The sequence below is a fragment of the Cricetulus griseus genome, chromosome 4 (assembly GCF_003668045.3).
Source record: "Cricetulus griseus strain 17A/GY chromosome 4, alternate assembly CriGri-PICRH-1.0, whole genome shotgun sequence".
In the NCBI taxonomy this organism is placed as follows: Eukaryota; Metazoa; Chordata; class Mammalia; order Rodentia; family Cricetidae; genus Cricetulus; species Cricetulus griseus.
Genome location: NC_048597.1, coordinates 74,834,314 through 74,852,676, shown reverse-complemented (window position 1 = coordinate 74,852,676; position 18,363 = coordinate 74,834,314). Strand labels below are relative to the sequence as shown.

Below are 18,363 nucleotides of genomic sequence, written 5' to 3'. Positions count from 1 at the left end.
CTGGGTAGTACTCACTGTGTTAATGTTCCACATTTTCTTTATCCATTCTTTGCTTGAGGGGCACATAGGTTGCTTCCAGGTTCTGGATATTACAAATAATGCTGCTAAGATTATAAACAGATGTCCTTGAGGTATCTGTGCATCCTTTGGGTATATGCCTAGGAGTAGAATTGCTGGATCTTGAGGTAGACTGATTCCCATTTTCCTTAGAAACTGCCATACGGATTTCCAAAGTGGCTTTACAAGTTTGCCTTCCCACAAGCAATGGGAGGAGTGTTCACCTTTTCCACATCCTCTCCAGTATAAGATGTCAATGGTGTTTTGATTTTAGCCATTCTGACAGGTTTAAGATGGTATATCAGAGTTGCTTTGATTTACATTTCCCTGATGGCTAAGGATGTTGAGCAATTTCTTAAGTGCCTCTCAGCCATTTGAGATTCTTTTATTAGGAATTCTCTATTTAGTTGGGCACCCCATTTTTAATTGGAATATTTGTTGTTTTGGTGACTAGCTTCTTGAGTTCTTTGTATATTTTGGAGATCAACCTTCTGTCAGATGTGGGATTGTGAAGACCTTTTTCATTCTGTGGGCTGCCATTTTGTTTTGTTGACTGTGTCCTTTGCTTACAGAAGCTTCTCAGTTTCATGTGGTCCTGTTTATTGTTATGTTCATGAAGCAGTCTCCTTTGTCTATGTATTCAAAGGTACTTCCCAATTTCTCTTCTAAGAGGTTCAGTGTGACTGGGTTTATGTTCACGTGTGAGATCCATTTAGACTTCAGTTTTTTTTTTTTTGCATAGTGATAGATGTGGAACTATTTGCAATCTTGTACATGTCAGCATCCAATTATGACAACATCATTTGTTGAAGATTTTTTCTTTTTCCATTGTATAATTTTAGCTTCTTTCTCAAAAAATCAGATGTTCATAGGTGAATGGATTAATATCAGGGTCTTCAATTCTAAAACACTGGTTTACCTGTCTATTTTTGTGCCAATACCAAGCTGTTTTCATTACTATAGTTCTATAGTAGAGCATGATGTCAGGAATAGTGATGCCTCTGGAAGTTACTTTATTGTATAAGACTGTTTTGGCTATCCTGGGCTTTTTTTGTTGTTTTGCCACATAAAGTTGAGTATTGTTCTTTGAAGGTCTGTGAAGAATTATGCTGGGATTTTGATGGGACTGTGGTGAATCTGTAGATTGCTTTTGGTAAGATTACCATTTTTACTATGTTTTTACTATATTTTTCCAAGAGCATGGGAGATTTTTCCATTTTCTGGTATCTTCTTTAATTTCTTTCTTTAAAGACTCAAAATTCTTGTCATACAGCTCTTTCACTTGTTAGTCAGATATTTTATGTGTTTGTGGCTATTGTAAAGGATGATGTTTCTCTGATTTCTTCTCAGCCCATTTATTGTCCATATATAGGAGGGCTACTGATTGTTTGGGTTAATCTTGTATCCTGCCACTTTAAAGTGCAGTAAAGTGGCAGGATACAAGATTAACCTATAGGAGTTCCCTGGTAGAAGTTTTTGGATCATTCAAGGAAAGTATCATATCATCTGCAAATAGTGAAAGTTTGACTTCTTCCTTTCCAAGAACTTCAAGTACAATATTGAAGAGACATGGAGGGAGTGGATAGCCTTGTCTTGTTCCTAGTTTTAGTGGGATTGAATTAAGTTTCTCTCCATTTATTTTGATGTTGGATGTTGACTTGCTGTATATTGCCTTTATCATGTTTAGGTATGTTCCTTTTATGCCGGATCTCTCCAAGACCTTTATCATGAAGGGGAGTTGTATGTTGTCAAAAGCTTTTTCAGCATCAAGTGAGATGATCATGGGGTTTTTCTTTTAGAGCTTTTGTGTAGGGCAGATTACGTTGACAGATTTTCATATGCTGAACCATCCCTGCATCTCTGGGATGGTTCGTGGTGGACGATTTTTCTGATGTGTTCTTGGATTCTATTTGCCAGTATTTTATTGAGTATATTTGCATCAATGTTCATGAGGGAGATTGGTCTGTAGTTTTCTTTTTTTAGTTTTGTCTTTGTGTGGTTTGGGTAGCAAGATAATTCTAGCCTCCTGAAAAGAGTCTGGCATTGACGCTTTTGCATCTATTGTGTGGAACAATTTGAGGAGTAATGGCATTATCTCTTCTTTGAATTTCTGGTAGAATTCTGCACTGAAACAGTCTGGCCCTGGGAATTTTTTGGTTGAGAGAATTTTGACGACTGCTTATATTTCAGTATGGGTTATAGGTGTATTTAATTTGTCTATCTGTTCTTGATATAATTTTGGTAAGTGATACCTATCTAGAAAATACTCCATTTCATTTAAATTTTCAAATATTGTGGAGTCCAGGGTTCCAAAATATTACCTGATGTTTCCCTGGATTTCTTCAATGTCCATTGTTATGTCCCCCTGTCCATTTCTGGACATTTTCATATTCTCTCTACCTTTTTATTAAGTTTGATAAATGTTTATCTTGTTGATTTTCTCAAAGAACCAACTCTTTTGTTTTGTTGATTCATTGTATTGTTTTCTTTGTTTCTACTTTATTGATTTCAGACCTCAATTTGATTATTTCCTTGCATCTACTCATCCTGGGAGAGTTGGCTTCTTTTTGTTCTAGAGCTTTCGGGTGTACTGTTTAGTCTCTGGTTTGACTATTCTCCAGTTTCTTTAGGTAGGCAGTTAGTACTATAAACTTTCCTCTTAGCACTGCTTTCATAGTGTCCCATAAGTTTGGTATGTTGTGTCTTCATTTTCATTGAATTCTGGAAAGTCTTTAATTTCTTTATTTCTTCCTTGACCAAGGAGTGATGGAATTGTGCATTGTTCAATTTCCATGATTTTGTAGGCTTTCTACAAATTGTGTTGTTGAATTCTAACTTTAAAGCATGGTGGTTCGATAAGATACAGGTTGTTATTCCAATTTCTTTGTTATCTGTTTAGGTTTACTTTGTTGTCGTGTATGTGTTCAATTTTAGAGGTTTCAAGTGGTGCTGAGAAGAAGGTATATTCTTTTGTGGTTGGATGTAATGTTCCATATATGTCTTTTAAATCCAGTTGACTCATAACTTCTGTTATTTCCTTTTTTGCTTTGTTATGTTTCTGTCTGGTATTCCTGTCCAGTTGTGAGAGTGGGTTGTTTCAGTCTTCCACTAAAAGTATGTGGTGTTTTATCTGTGATTTAAGTTTTAGTAATGTTTCTTTTATGAATATGGTTGTCTTTGTATATGGGGCATAGATATTCAGAATTGAGAATCCATCTTCATGGATGTTTACTGTAACTAATATGACATGACCTTCTTCTTCTCTTTTGATTAATTTTAATTTCAAGTCATATTTGTTAGATATTATGGCAGCTAAAACAGCTTGTTTCTTAGGTCCATTTAATTGGAAAATATTTTCCCAAGCCTTTACTCTGAGATAAGATCTTTCTTTGAAGTGTGGTGTGTTTCTTGTATGCAGCAGAAGGATGTATTCTGTCTTCCTATCCATTCTGTTATCCTGTGTCTTTTTATAGACAAATTAAGACCATTGATATTGAGGGATATTGATGACCATTGAGTGTTGATTCTGGTTTATTCTGTATTTGTTGTTTTTGTTGGTAGAGTGTGTGTGTGTGTGTGTGTGTGTGTGTGTGTGTGTGTGTGTGTGTGTGTGTTTTTCCTTTTTTGGCTTTTGGTGATGTGGGTTTATGTATTGCCTGTGTTTTTGGTGAGTGTAATCTAACTTCCTTGGGTTGGAGGTTTCCTTCCAGTACTTTCTGTAGGGCAGAAATTGTGGATATGTATTGTTTAAATCTGGTTTTGTCATGGAATATCTTGTTTTTTTCCATTTATAGTGATTGAAAGCTTTGCTGAGTATGGTAGTCTTGCTGTCATCTGTAGTCTCTTAGTGTTTGTAGAATATCTATCCAGGTCCATCTGGCTTTCAGACTTTACATTGAGAAATCAGTTGTAAATCTAATAGGTCTGCCTTCATACAACACTTGGCTCTTTCCTTTGCAGCTCTTAATACTCTTTCTTTATTCTGTATGCTTGGTCTTTTGATTATTATGTACTCAATGGACTTTTTCTTTGGTTCAGACTATTTGGTGTTTTGTACCCTTCTTGTACTTTCGTAGGCATGTCCTTCTTTAGGTTGGGAAAGTTTTCTTCTTCACCTTTGAGCTGGACTTTTTTGCCTTCTTTTATGCCTATTTTTTATTAGGTAAGGTCTTTTCATGGTGCCTTATATTCCCTGGATATTTTGTGTTAAGGATTTGTTGGACTTAAGATTTACTTTGGGAAATGAAACTATTTCCACTAGTGTATCTTCAACACCTGAGATTCTCTCTTCTATCTCTTGTATTCTGTTGGTTATGCTTGCATCTGTAGTGTCTTATTATTCATCCAGATATGCTAGTTCCAGCATTCCTTCAGTTTGTGTTTTCTTTATTGTCTCTATTTCTGTTTTCAAGTATTGAACTGTTTGAATTGTTTCCTTCAACTGTCTGATTGTTTTTTCTTGGCTTTCCTTACTTTCTTTAAGGGATTTTTTTTTTATTTCTTGCATTTTTGGTTTGTCTTTTCTTCCATTTTTGTTTGTCTTTTCTTTCATTTCTTTAAGGGACTTTCTTGTTTCCTCTTTAAAGACCTCTATCATCTTAATAAAGCTGTTTTTAATGTCACTTTCTTCTGCTTTATCTTTGTTTGGATGTTTGGGTCTTGCTGTTGTATAACCCCTAGACTCTGGTGGTGTCATATTACTCTTTATGTTATTGAATGTGTTCTTATACTGTTGTCTTCTCTTCTGTTTCTTCACTGGGTGCAGGTGAGGCTTGTGATTCAGGGATCTCATTTCGGCCAGTGGTGTAGGTGGGGCTTGTGGCTTAGGTGGTTGGTTTTCCTCTCCCAGTGGTGGCAGGGCAAAAGCTCCAATGGTGGCATATGCAATACTGGGTGGTTTGGGGCATGAGGAGGGTGGCCCCATATCTCTGGGCTTTCTCTCCATGTGGTGGCTGGGTCAAGATTCCAATAATGGCAGATGCAGTGCCATTATTGGAGGGACTGCCCTCAGGTCTCTGGGGATTCCATGGGTAGAATGGGACTCCTTGCCCTGGTCAAGGCCCTCCAAGCATGTGGAAGGCAAAAGGCAGCTTCTCACCTCTCCTGGTGGGTGCAGGGCCAAGACTCAAATTGGGGCAGACACTGTGATAAATGGCTTGGTGCTGCCCCCAGGTCTCTGGGGATTAAAGTAGGTGGGATGTCATGATGTGCCTGTCTTACTGATTTTCACTGGGCCATGTCTGGTTGAGACTTTTTCTGGGATGTTTTCTCTCTCATCTCCCTTGCCATGTTCCCTTACAAAGTCTTTGCATCATCCTGAGTCACTCTTGTTAGGTTTTTGCTTAAATTAGAAATGAAGAAGAGGAGTGCAAGATGAGACATGAGACTAAGAGACATCTTAACCAGTTTATTATGGGCCTGGCAGAGCAGGGAGACTAAGAGAGAAGAGGAACAGGGTTAATGGCTGACCACCGTGGCCGGTCATCTAAAGAGGCAGAAAGAAGATTAGAGTGAGCATAAGTGGGCAGGGGTCTGTCTTTTATAGGGGTCCTTTGCACCTGTGTGTAGCCTTAATTCCCATGGAACCCTGGGCTGACCAGGATACTACCTGAGTGGATTCCTCCAGATAACAGAGGCAGGTCTGTACTTTTCAATCCCACCTTTACTTATTATTTAAAAAAAGATGGTGTAGTAGACATGGCAGATTAAGGAATAAGGGTATCTAATTCTCAAGACTGCTTCCTGCTGATGTGGGGGACATTGAGCATTTTGGATTAGCGATGGTGGCTGCCTTACAGGAACTTCAGTTAATAAGTTATTACTACAGAGAAAATAAGGCATGGGGAGGAAGAAATGCACAAAGCCTTCTAGAGGTTGCTTTGAACATAATCAGGAAGGGCACCAGGTCAGACAGAGTCCCAACAAAAGAGAAAATAGGGGATCAGGCTTGTGCCCAAAATACAGCCACAGATTTTCAAGCGGCTCGGAAGGCAAAAGTTGAGATAAGACCAAGGTCAGCCCTGGCAGTGGCTGCGGTCTGCTGGCCCTCAGCCAGGGGCTCGGTGCCACCTCATGCCGGTGTCTGCTGCGGGCTGGACAAAATGGCTGACAGGGCTGCAGACAGCCTGAAGCTCCTCAGCATAACCTGTAGCCTTGGGAACTGCCACAATGGCTGATGGCTAGTCAAATGTATATAATGCTATTGCTACAGCCAGACAGAAACTGTTTTTGAGACTTATAGAGAAGAAAGGGCAACATATTTAAGCTTAGATATGTTCAAATTTTGGATTCTCATATTTCATGGATTGACTATAGCTACTGTGTTAGGAGAAATTTCAATTGGGGATTTTTTCTTTTCTACAAACCTAGGCAAAAGGAGAAATGTGAGATGTATGCAAGTTATGAATGAATGGTGTGGCCACACCTGGATGCATGATGTGATTGTGAATTTATGAATGCAGATGAATGGAAATGCCTAAATTGCCTTGGATATGATTAGAGAAATATTTGCACTGCCTGGGATATAGTTTTAAAAAAAAATCAAAATCACTTTAGTATAGTCAAAAAGAGCATCCAGTCAGTCAATCAGTCAATGCCTTAACAGGAAAAATTAATGATTTGAGCCCTAAGAGACAGTAAGTAAAAAAGATAGCAGAAGTCTATAGCATTGGCTTAGGGGCATGAGGAATCTATGGATGATTCTGTAATATTTGGCAGAGGAGAGGATACAGATCTTCCTAAATTTTTGTGGTTAAAAAGGAAAATCTAGAAAGTAAAAATTGATACATGATTTTAAAAAGGGGTTGTGGAAAGAAGCCTCAGGAGAGAGCCATCCTGTTAGATTCACAGCTTGAATGTGTCTCTGTAAATGCAAATTAGGCCAAGTCAGCTAAGATGCAAATGAGGTCTTATCAGCTTGTCAGCTTCGAAGGTTAGCTTAGAAAAGGCTACTCAGAAACTTTAAGTAAATCTCAAAAATTGTTTGGGACATATATTGTATTCTAAAGGAATTAAGACTTAATAGATAACTATTAGAAAGGATAGTTTACAATTTTTTGTTAGAAGTTGTTAAATATTTAATGGTTGAGTCCCTTTTGGGGGTTATCTAATGATGATTTAAATCCTTTAAATAAGGTCCTATAAGGAGGTAGTGATCCAAATGTACCCAGACACATAACTAGGAAGGTAGACAAGTCTTTCTATAATTAGAGGAGGCAATTCAACATTAACAGATATATTATATTGACTATACAAAACAATTGGAAGCTTATGTGCTCCCCACGAAGCATAGTCTGACTTCTGTTCTGTGGCAGAAGGAATTATTACTATGGTTACACCTACCTGTCTTGACAGCCTAAATATTAAACCCTTATTTTAAAGCAGTAGCCTACATGGTGCAGAAATGCCATATGGATTCTAGGAGGTATTTTAGGAGAGAACCAATTATGATACACATCCCTTACATCAAGCAACAGTTTAATTGGTTGTTTCAGAACAATGATTCATGGGCCATTGCCTTTGCTCAGTTTTCAGGAGAATTAATTGATAATCAGTTTCTAGCTCATGGACTGTTGCAATTTATGCTAATGCATCCTTTTATATTTACAAAAATTGTTAAAAAAACAGTCCTTTAAAATGCTATGTTAGTTTTTACTCTCTCATTGATGGCTCTAATGAGAGAGTCGCTTATATATGTTATTGATAAAAAGAAATAGATGGAGCAGACAGCTCTGGCTTCAGCTCAAATAGTCAAATTGCAAGCTGTTGCAATGTTTTTTCAGATCCTGGTAAATAATTCATTTAATTTGTATACTGATAGTCACTAGGTCTTTAAGGCTAATTTAGGGGTGAATTGTTATGATAAATCTTTCCTCCGAAAGCCGCCGGAGCCCCACCACCACGTGTGTGGTTTTTGCCAGCCACCCGCCCAAGTTAGGGCCCAAATTAATACACAGAAACTTGTATTAGGTTCAATGCTGCTTGGCCAATGACTAGGATTCCTCATCTCTTAGCTCAGTCTTAATTATCATAAATCTATATATTTTATAAGACTTATCTTATCGGACACCTTTTTACTTTGTTTCTCTTTTCCTTGAGACAGGGTTTCTCTGTGGAAATCCACCTGCCTCTGCTTCCTTTAGCAAATCCTATCAGCGTGTGCCAACGTAACTGGCTACTCTATTTTCTCCTGTTATTTTTTTTCTCTCACAAGCCTACATATATTTTTAAACCCAGTATAAACCTTTAGAGGTTTTTCTTTATCTGGATCTGTCTTTATCATCTCAGAAATGCCGAGTCTAAACCCCAGAAGTGATGGGATGGCGCAAGCATATGGAAGCTGCTCCAATGCCTCTCAGCAGCCTGACAGGGCAGGCTGTGGTGGCAGGTTTCCCTCTTCCTCTGGGAACCTTGGAGCATGGGGTCATGCCACTCACTGACACCATTCTGTTATGATAAATCTTTCCGCCAAAAGCCGCCTGAGCCCCACCTCCACATGTGTGCTTTTTGCCAGCCACCCACCCAAGTTAGGGCCCAAATTAATACACAGAAACTTGTATTAGGTTCAATGCTGCTTGGCCAATGACTAGGATTCCTCATCTCTTAGCTCAGTCTTAATTATCATAAATCTATATATTTTATAAGACTTATCTTATCGGACACCTTATTGGCGTCCTTCCTTGCTGGGGAAAAAAGGGGATCCTTCCTGTTTCTCCTTCGCTTAAATATGAGTTTCCTTGCTATGTCACTTCCTACCTGGATAACCACTTCTCTACTACAATTCCCAGAATCCTCTTTGACTCCTAGTTCCATCTAACTTGCTGTCTCATTGGCCAAACAGTATTTTATGTAATGATCAATAAGATAAACATACAAAGAAGTACTTCCCCCATCAGTGAATTCTCGAGGTCTACTCCCTACCCGTCTATAACAAATGGGTGTTACTCATTACAGAGTTTGACAAGTTGTAAAAACAAACATGTGGTGATTGACATGTATTCAGATTTCTTGATGTTATAAGTCACCGTTTTTAGGATGTTTTTGCTTACATGGGAGTTCCAAAAATTATAAAGACAAACAATAGAGATGGAGATTATGATGAGGCATGACAATTATTTTGTACTCATTGGAAAAATAATCTAAAGACAGATAGATATTCCTCATGATCCTCCAGGACAAGGAATTTTAGAAACGACTCATAGCTCCTTGAAAGCACAGTTTCTAAGATAAAAAGGGGGGAGCTGTGCCCCAAGTCTCCATGATGAGTTAAACCATGCACTGTTTATTTTAAACTTTTTATACATGGATGCCAGTGAGCAATCTGCTGCAGACAGATTCTAGCATGATGGAACTCGAGTCAATTTCCCTTAGGTCAAATGGAGAGATGAATAGAGGGGACCAGACCCCATAGTTATTTGGGGTCGAGGGCATGTCTGTGTTTTCTTGAAGGTGGAGAACAAGGCATGCTGGCTGCTGGAGTGGTTGATGAGATGCATGGATCAGAGAGGTGTAGGGAGACACTCCAGCCCCACCCCAGGTAACCCGGACAGGTGTGCCAGAACACGCCTGTGAGGTCAGGGTGAAGGGAAGTCTAAGGTGAAGTAGAAAAGGGACCGCAGACATGTGGACCCCCTCTTCCCCTTCTTCTGGCCCTGGTCCCGACTCCCTCCTCCTTGCTTTGGCCTGCACTTGGCTGGTGTATCCGAATAAAGAAACCTTGCCCAATTGCCTGCAGAGTGATCTCTTAACATGTGGCGCCCACCAGATCCATGACCTGCCCGTGCTGCTCCAGGCGCCCTCCGGGGTCCGCTGTGCTGGATGGTGGAAATACACACAGTGAGTTGAGTTCCCAGGTCCTTCCCGCCCAGCCGAGAGTGCAAGCAGCCCCATCTCCCCACCCTCCCTGCCTGCCCATGGCCCATGAAGCTAGCCTTCCTCAGCAGCTCCGCAGCCACACACCCAGCGCGCACTGTGTGTGTGCTTAAGGCCTGAATTCCAGACCCCCCCCGCGCCCCCCCCCACAGGCACAGGCAAGGGTTTTCAGTTTTAATTCATAGAGAACGCTCGCTGCTGCTTCCCGCTGCTCCTATCCCCTGGTTCCCACCATGCCTGTCTCCACCTCAGCTCCCCATTGCCGCCACTTTGTTTCCCGGGCCCTGCCCGCCATCTGCTGGCACAAACCCTGAATGTATCTGCTTCAGGGTGAGCCTTTTCAAATTTAGCTGTGGGCACGGTCACCTGCCTGACGCAAATACCTGCCAGGTAGGTTCTAAAAAATTCCTTAGTGGCTGGAAATTTTCTGAAAGCTCAGATCCTACTTGAAATAGATGTGGCTGCGCCACCTGCTGGTCAGATGTAGTTACTGCACCTGAAAATGGCATTACCAATAAATGTGGCTGAATTTCTGTCGCCCTCCTCTCTGTATAATCTCTCACATTCTTATACGTATTCGGTGCTGGAGGAACAAGCTGGCTTGCTGAATATTGGCTTATATGTCTTATTAACTGTGAATGTATTAATTCACATATTGTTGTTCCTCAGGAACAAAGGAACCTCCAGGACATGCAAGCTTTGCATAACAAGGTTGTGGAAGGGAAAAGGACGACTTATGAAACACTTCTGGAGATGGTAGAACAGAAACTAGATGATAGGCTTCGGTCTATTTTATATGATATAGGCAGATCTGTCTATTACTCAAGCTGAAAAGCAGCACATTTATAATAACATACAGGTTAGGCAGGCAGAAGACCATGGTGAATTAAAACTTATTTTAGGGGTTTTACAGGCAAAGCAAGCGAAAGACCAGGATGTATTACAAGGTACTGTACGAGCTTCAGAGGTCAGGCATAATGAATTGAAGACTCTTGTAGGGACGTTACAAGCTAAGCAGGCTTTAGACCATGATGCAGTAATGGGTGTTTCAGAGGAGTTGGGGACTAGGCAGGCAGCGGACCATGAGGCATTAAAAGGAGTATGTAGCCAACTAGAAACTCAACTAGGCTCTCTCTCCTATTCCTTTGTTACTAAGGTACAAGATACCCAGAATAAGTTTCAATAATCGGATAATTAAATCAATGGCTGAGAAATGTGAGAGGGATTACAGTAAAATTAGAGCTGAGTTTCAAACCTTACAAGAGGAATTACAGACCATGGATAACAAACTTGAAATGTCTATCCAGTCAATTACTGAGGCAAATCACAACCTTGATTCTAAGTTTCAATCTCTGGATGGCTATCTCCATGCCACCCAAATGCTAGGATGAATGTATAATCCATCTAGAATATATTATAGGAGAATTGTCGAAGCAAATTGTGGATTCTATATCATGGCTTGAATCTTTCATGATGAATGAGATTAAAACCTCCCATGAGTATGTCTTGGCCAAGCTGAAGGATCGATTTGATGAAGAGGACACAGACTCACTCCAATCTGAGGTGCATACTTCGAACAGGTATTTCAATCATTCTAAAGCAATTACACACACACCTCTAGTCTACCCGGCCATGGTGGTGGAAAAGCAACCAACTAAAAGACACTCCCAGGGACAGACAGCATATACATGGCAACCAATCCACTTGAAAGATCTTAAGCATGTTAAAGAATCGGTTGTCTCATATGGTCTTCATAGCCCATACATAAAACAGCTATTACACTCATGGGCAACCGTTAACAGGGTGACACCCACAGATTGGGTAGTACTGTTGTCAGCTGTCCTTGAGAATTCTTGCCAAATTTAGTGGAAGGCATTACTTAGAGAAGAGGGGACTCCTAGAGTGGCAGACCATCAAGGACAAAGTTGATGTACCCCTCCATAAGATCCTAGGAGAAGGTATTTATGCTGACCCACAGGTTCAGACTGAATATGATGACCATATGCTGTCCCTATGCAGGAAAGCAGCACTAAATGCATGGGATAAGGTTCATGAGCCAGGAGAATGACTAGAAACTTATACGAAAATAGAACAGGGACAAACAGAACCATTTAAGGACTTCTTAGACCGGTTGACCAGAGCAGTAGACATACAAATAGCAGATCCAGCGATACAACATTCAATTGTGTATACCTTAGCTTATGACAATGCAGACCCAATATGCAAACGAATATTTTTGCCTTTAAAGATAAGATCAGCTCCATTAGAAGAATGGGTTCTGCATACTGCCCACATTGACTGTAACATGCAAGATGCTGGAATCTGGGCAGGAGAGGCTGTCCCAAGAGGTTTCAACAGACAGCAGGAGATTAGGAGAGATAGTAACAGAAGGACTTGCGAAGAAGAAGCACCTTACAGGTATTGAGAGGCCAGTGCTTATTGCCACCATGACCCAGAGCCTTGCATAAGAAGAGCATGCTCTGGAGTCCACGAAAGCATCAGGAGAATAGATGTTTCAGCTGTGGTAAAATGGGAAATATAAGGAGAAATTGTAGACAAAGAAATTCTAACGATTCCCCACGTGAAAGGCCACTGCCTTCTGGATTATGTAGGAGATGTGGCAAGGGCAAACATTGGACTAACGAATGAAGATCGACTAGGTACATGCAAGGGAACCAGTTAACGTCGGGAAATTCCAAAGGGGACCGCAAGCAGGCCCCCACATTGAGAAAGGTCCGATCATTCCCAATGGCAGAGGGAGACAAACTCTCATAGGATGAATAGATAGTTCCTTGCCTATTGTGGAAAATGATACTGCTCTAGATGGTAGTTTGAATAGTGATGAAGAATCACATGTGACTGGTGAAAATGAGAAATGAATATTTTGGCAAGCTTCTATTAATGATTCTAGGCCTCAGTTAGAAATAAAAATTAATGGTAGAGCTATTAAGGGCCTAGTAGAAACTGGGGCTGAAATCACTATTATTACCCAGAAATCCTGGCCTCAGAAGTGGCCTCTTAAAGAGGCAAATGTACAATTTTTATGAATTGGAACTCTATCTAGAGTTCGACGGAGGGTTAACTCTGTGGTCTGCATTGGACCGGAAGGACAGAAAGGAAGACTGAAACCTCACATGGCAGATATTGCTATAAATCTATAGGGTCGTGATTTCTTAAAGCAATGGAATACTCAAATTAACATCCCTCCAATGTCTGATATGAATTCTAGAAAATCGCTAGATAGGAGAAAGGATCGGGTAAGATGCCATGGAAAATGGTTACCAACTATCTAGGCTGTACAGACACTAAATACAAATGATAGGCCTTCAGAGGAACCAAAGGCCCTGCCATTAAAATGGCTTATAGATGAACCATTCTGGATAGGGCAATGGCCTTTGGCCTCTGAAAAGCTAGAGGCTCTAGAAAAGTTAGTAAAGGAACAGCTAGAGGCTGGTCACATAGAGCAATCTACCAGCCCTTAGAATTCTCCTGTATTTGTTATCAAGAAAATGTCAGGTAACTGGAGAATTCTGACAGACCTGAGAGCCATAAATAAGGTCATTTAACCTATGGGCTTTCTACAGCCTGGAATGCCATTGCCTTCCTTAATACCTAAAGGATGGTCCATCATAGTAATTGACCTGAAAGACTGCTTTTTCACTATACAATTACAAGAAAGGAATAGAGAGAAATTTGCATTTACAGTGCCAACTCTTAATAACTCACAGCCAGTTACGAGATACCAGTGGAAGGTTTTACCTCAGGGGATGCTAAATAGTCCTACTTTGTGTCAATACTTTGTACAACAACCTTTGGAAATAATTCGTAAAAAATTTCCACAATCTCTTGTTTATCATTATATGGATGATATTTTTTATCGGATTCTAATAAGGAAACTTTGGAACGTATGTTTGAGATGTTGAAGGAAGTTCTGCCTAGATGGGGTTTACAAATTGCCCCAGAAAAGATACAAAGAGGATATTCTATTACCTATTTAGGATATAAGACAGACTTACAAAGAATTAGACCACAGAAGGTACAAATTAGAAGGGACCGTTATCAAACTCTTAACAGTCTTCAGAAACTACTAGGAGAAATTTCTCAATTACAGACGATTATTGGTGTAGAAGAACATGACTTAAAGCATTTAAAGATGGCACTAAAAGGTGATAAGGACTTAAACATTCCACAAGTATTATCTGCTGAGGCAGAAAAAGAGTTACAATGGATAGAAAACAGAATATTGGATGCACATATAGATCGGATAAACCTTGATTTAGACTGCATTCTGGTTATCTTGCCATCCAGAGAATACCCTTCTGGAATTATGATGCAGAGGGAAGACACTATATTGGAATGGATATTTCTGCCACATAAGCAGAACAAAAAGTTAAAGATGTATATAGAAAAGATTTCTGATTTGATTTTAAAGGGCAAACTAAGACTTTGTCAGCTGACTGGAAAAGATCCAGCAGAAATTATAGTACCTTTAATTAATGATGAAATTTCCTCCTTATGGAAGGATAATGAATATTGGCAGATAGCTCTTACCGAATTTTTGGGAACAATTAGTAACAACTATCCCCAAACCGACAGAATTAAATTCATAAAAAAAGACAGTCTGGATTCTTCCATGCATTGTAAGACAAACTCCCATTTCTGGAGTTCTTACTTTCTACACTGACGCTAACAAATCAGGTAAGGTTATTATAAAGCAGGCGAGGTAAGTAAAGTAGTTCAATGTCGGTACACATCTATACAGAAGGCAGAGTTATATGCAGTTCTCATGGTGCTTGTGGATTTTACAGAACCTCTTAATATAGTTACTGATTCCCAATATGTAGAGAGAGTCGTCTTGCACATAGAGACTGCAGAATTTGTCCCTGATAATACTGAACTAACCTCATTGTTCTTACAATTACAGGAAACAATCAGAAACAGAAGTAACCCACATTATGCATATCAGATCCCATACGGGTCTGCCAGGCCCACTGGCACAAGGCAATGATGAGATTGATCATTTATTAATTGGCACTGTGTTTGAAGCCTCAGAATTTCATAAAAAGCATCATGTAAATAGCAAAGGTTTAAAGAAGGACTTCTCCATCACTTGGCAACAAGCCAAGGAGATAGTGAGAAACTGTCCTACTTGTTCCTTTTATAACCAAACTCCGCTGCCAGCAGGCTGTAATCCTAAAGGCGTTTGGAGGAATGAGATCTGGTAAATGGATGTCTTTCACTTTAAATAATTTGGAAATTTGAAATATGTACATCATACCATTGACACATTCTCAGGTTTCCAATGGGCTACTGCTCTTAACTATAAAAAAGCTGATTCCGTTATTACACACCTACTAGAGGTGATGGCAGTTATGGGCATACCTGCACAGATAAAAACTGACAATGCTCCAGCATTTGTCTCCACAAAAATGGAACAGTTCTTCAAATATAAAATTAAGCATATCACAGGTATACCACACAGTCCTACAGGACAAGCAGTTGTTGAAAGGTCTAACAGGACACTTATGGAGATGCTCCATAGGCAAGCTGGTAAGTCAAAACCCCCCAAACATAGGTTGCATAATGCTTTATTGACACTAAACTTTCTTAAAGCTAATGACAAAGGACAAACAGCTGCAGAAAGATACTGGACTACGGAAAGAACTGCTGAACTGAATCAACCAGTGTACTTCAAAGATGTACTGACCTCGGTATGGAAACCCGGACATGTGTTACGTTGGGATAGGGGTTTTGCATTTGTTTCCACAGGAGAAGAAAATCTTTGGATGTCCCGCGCTATATTCTCGCCGGCAAGAATCACACAGGACACTCGGATCCTTCTGCAGGAAAGCTTTAATGCGTCTTGAGAGAGGAGAGCATAAGCTTACCAGAGTGGAGACCCCGAGCCAAGAATCCCGTCCCCTAATAAAGGCTGGCAGCCCCGCCTGGGACGTGTCACCCTATGAATGGCTTCAGCTCCTCAGGCCATATGAGCCACGGGATAGGCAGAGATCAAGGAAATGGATAATTACCCAGCGCCTGCAAAATAATTTACATTCAGTGCCTGCAGGCACCATCATTGTAATGGAGAATGCAGGGACGGCTCCCTACAGATCCCCCTTTTTTTATTAATTAATGATAAGGCTTTATATTTTTACAAGCAAATAGGTCACCCATATGTTGAGGGATAGAGGCAGAGGTTGTACCTTCCCAATTAAACATTAAGACTGTGTACAAGAGTCGCCATCAGGCTGTTAGCTTGACCCGAAGCGCTCTCGACCTGTCCTCTGCTGTTTTTCTGGGAAAGGGAGTCTCGGGGCAGGTAACCCTTATGCAGGTCAACGTACCTCCCAGAGAAGCCTGCATAATAGGCAACTCTGTGCGATGCCTTTGCTCAGCATCCCTCATTGGGGCTGCCCAAACCAGACACTCTACCCTGTGCAATGAGCCTAGGCTCCGGGTGTGCAAGAGCTGTCTGGCCGGCGGCCTATTGCTTAAGCATTGTTAGCCAAAATATAAGCGCTTGGGCGATCTCTCTTTAGTTTTGAGCCTTGAGCCTACAGACCAGCCAGAGAAGTAACACCAATCCGCAGCAAACGGCTGCACCAAACAATCCCATCCCCACCCATTAAGCGATGACAATCTCTCCGTCAAGGACAGGAGTTAATCTGGATAATAATAGCGGCTCTCAACTCCCGGGGAGAGGGTGGAGTTCCGACTTTTGAAGGTCCGAAGGGGCTCTTTGTGTGAGTCTTTCCGGGATCCACAGGGGATTTTCTTCATCCTGTGGGAAAACACATATAGCTCCCCTGGATCTTATAAAAATAGGATCCGGGCCTCTCCAAAGACCAGTTAAGATATCTTTCCATTTTACCATTTCCTTTGGCCTTTCAGGTTCTGAGGTATGACGCTTGGCCGCAGTATGGCCCCGAACGTCAATGTTTATGAGGCTTTAAAGCCCCAGGCATTCCAGGCCTCTAAGAAGTGTTGAATAACATGCACGGCCTTTTCCCCTATCAAAGACTGGGAAAGCCATCTGTAATTTTCTCCACTCCTCTAATGGTAAAAAGGAGTTGGTACCAAATAATGGGGGTGTTGATGGAAGTACACCCGCTGGATTAACAGGTCTCTTAAATTTACCGGGGTGTGACTGGTTATCCCCTTTTTTTTCTCCCTCCTTTTTTGTTTCTTTTTCACCTAGCTGAGCTGTTTCCTCTAAAACTTTATCTCTTGAGCTTTTAGAGTCATCAGAGCTATCAAGATTTAAAGCTTTAAACTTATTTACAGAATCATCTAACAAATTACTCACTCCCTTGTCATTAGACATCCCGGGAGGTCCTTTTTCCTTATTCGTTGCTGTTTCTCTTCTTATACATACTCCCTTGTCACTAGACATCCCGGGAGGTCCTTTTTCCTTATATTTTATTGTTGGGCGCGCCCCATCTCTCACTACATTCGGTTTCTGACATGTAATTCTGGACTTCTTTAAGATTGCTACAACAGTGAGAAAGGTCAAAATGGCTCCTAGTAAAAGCACAGAAGCCTCTACACTAACCTCCCAAAATAGCAACATTCCCAAGCCAAAGTCCAGAAAAGACATACCTCTCCGAATTTACCACCCTGCAGTTCTGAATCCGCCTTGTAGCCAAGGGGTCTCCGCAGTGCCGGCAATGTTAACAAGTTCCCGGGTTTCGGCACCAGATGTCCCGCGCTATATTCTCGCCGGCAAGAATCACACAGGACACTCGGATCCTTCTGCAGGAAAGCTTTAATGCGTCTTGAGAGAGGAGAGCATAAGCTTACCAGAGTGGAGACCCCGAGCCAAGAATCCCGTCCCCTAATAAAGGCTGGCAGCCCCGCCTGGGACGTGTCACCCTATGAATGGCTTCAGCTCCTCAGGCCATATGAGCCACGGGATAGGCAGAGATCAAGGAAATGGATAATTACCCAGCGCCTGTGAAATAATTTACATTCAGTGCCTGCAGGCACCATCATTGTAATGGAGAATGCAGGGACGGCTCCCTACATTTGGATACCATCAAAATTGATCAAGATTCGAGTTGAAAAAGAACCCTCTCCACAAGGATCACTGACAGGTATTTACTGAGGTATATCTCATGAACTAAATAAAAACCTCCCAAAGGATGGGAAGTGCTTTGTTTTTATCCTCACAGGAAAACCCACCTCCAGAAGTCAAAGGACACTACATGAATAGATACTTAAGGAAAAAAAGGTAGCTATAACATCAAACAAAAGGAACGTGCCATACAGTAAACTTTACAGCTGTCTCTCAAATAACTCTATTTCTCTTCATTTCCTAGTCCCTATTCAATTAAATCGATTCTGGATTTAGGGCTGGATTTTGCTTTCCTCCCCTAAAATCCAAGCATGTTATTTAACAAAATTATAAAGTGTCTGTGGTATATCAAGAAGCCA

General features: G+C 40.8%; 1 protein-coding gene across 1 annotated transcript in view; it reads left to right on the top strand.

Moving 5' to 3' along the window:
- Positions 1-11,400: 11,400 nt before the first annotated feature.
- LOC100772567 (vomeronasal type-2 receptor 116-like) overlaps positions 11,401-18,363 on the top strand; it is an 88,415-nt gene continuing 81,452 nt past the window's right edge. Inside the window, exon 1 of the mRNA XM_027413392.1 lies at positions 11,401-11,507. Within this exon, the coding sequence (XP_027269193.1) occupies positions 11,401-11,507 (107 nt within the window). The remainder of the gene's footprint in view (positions 11,508-18,363) is intronic.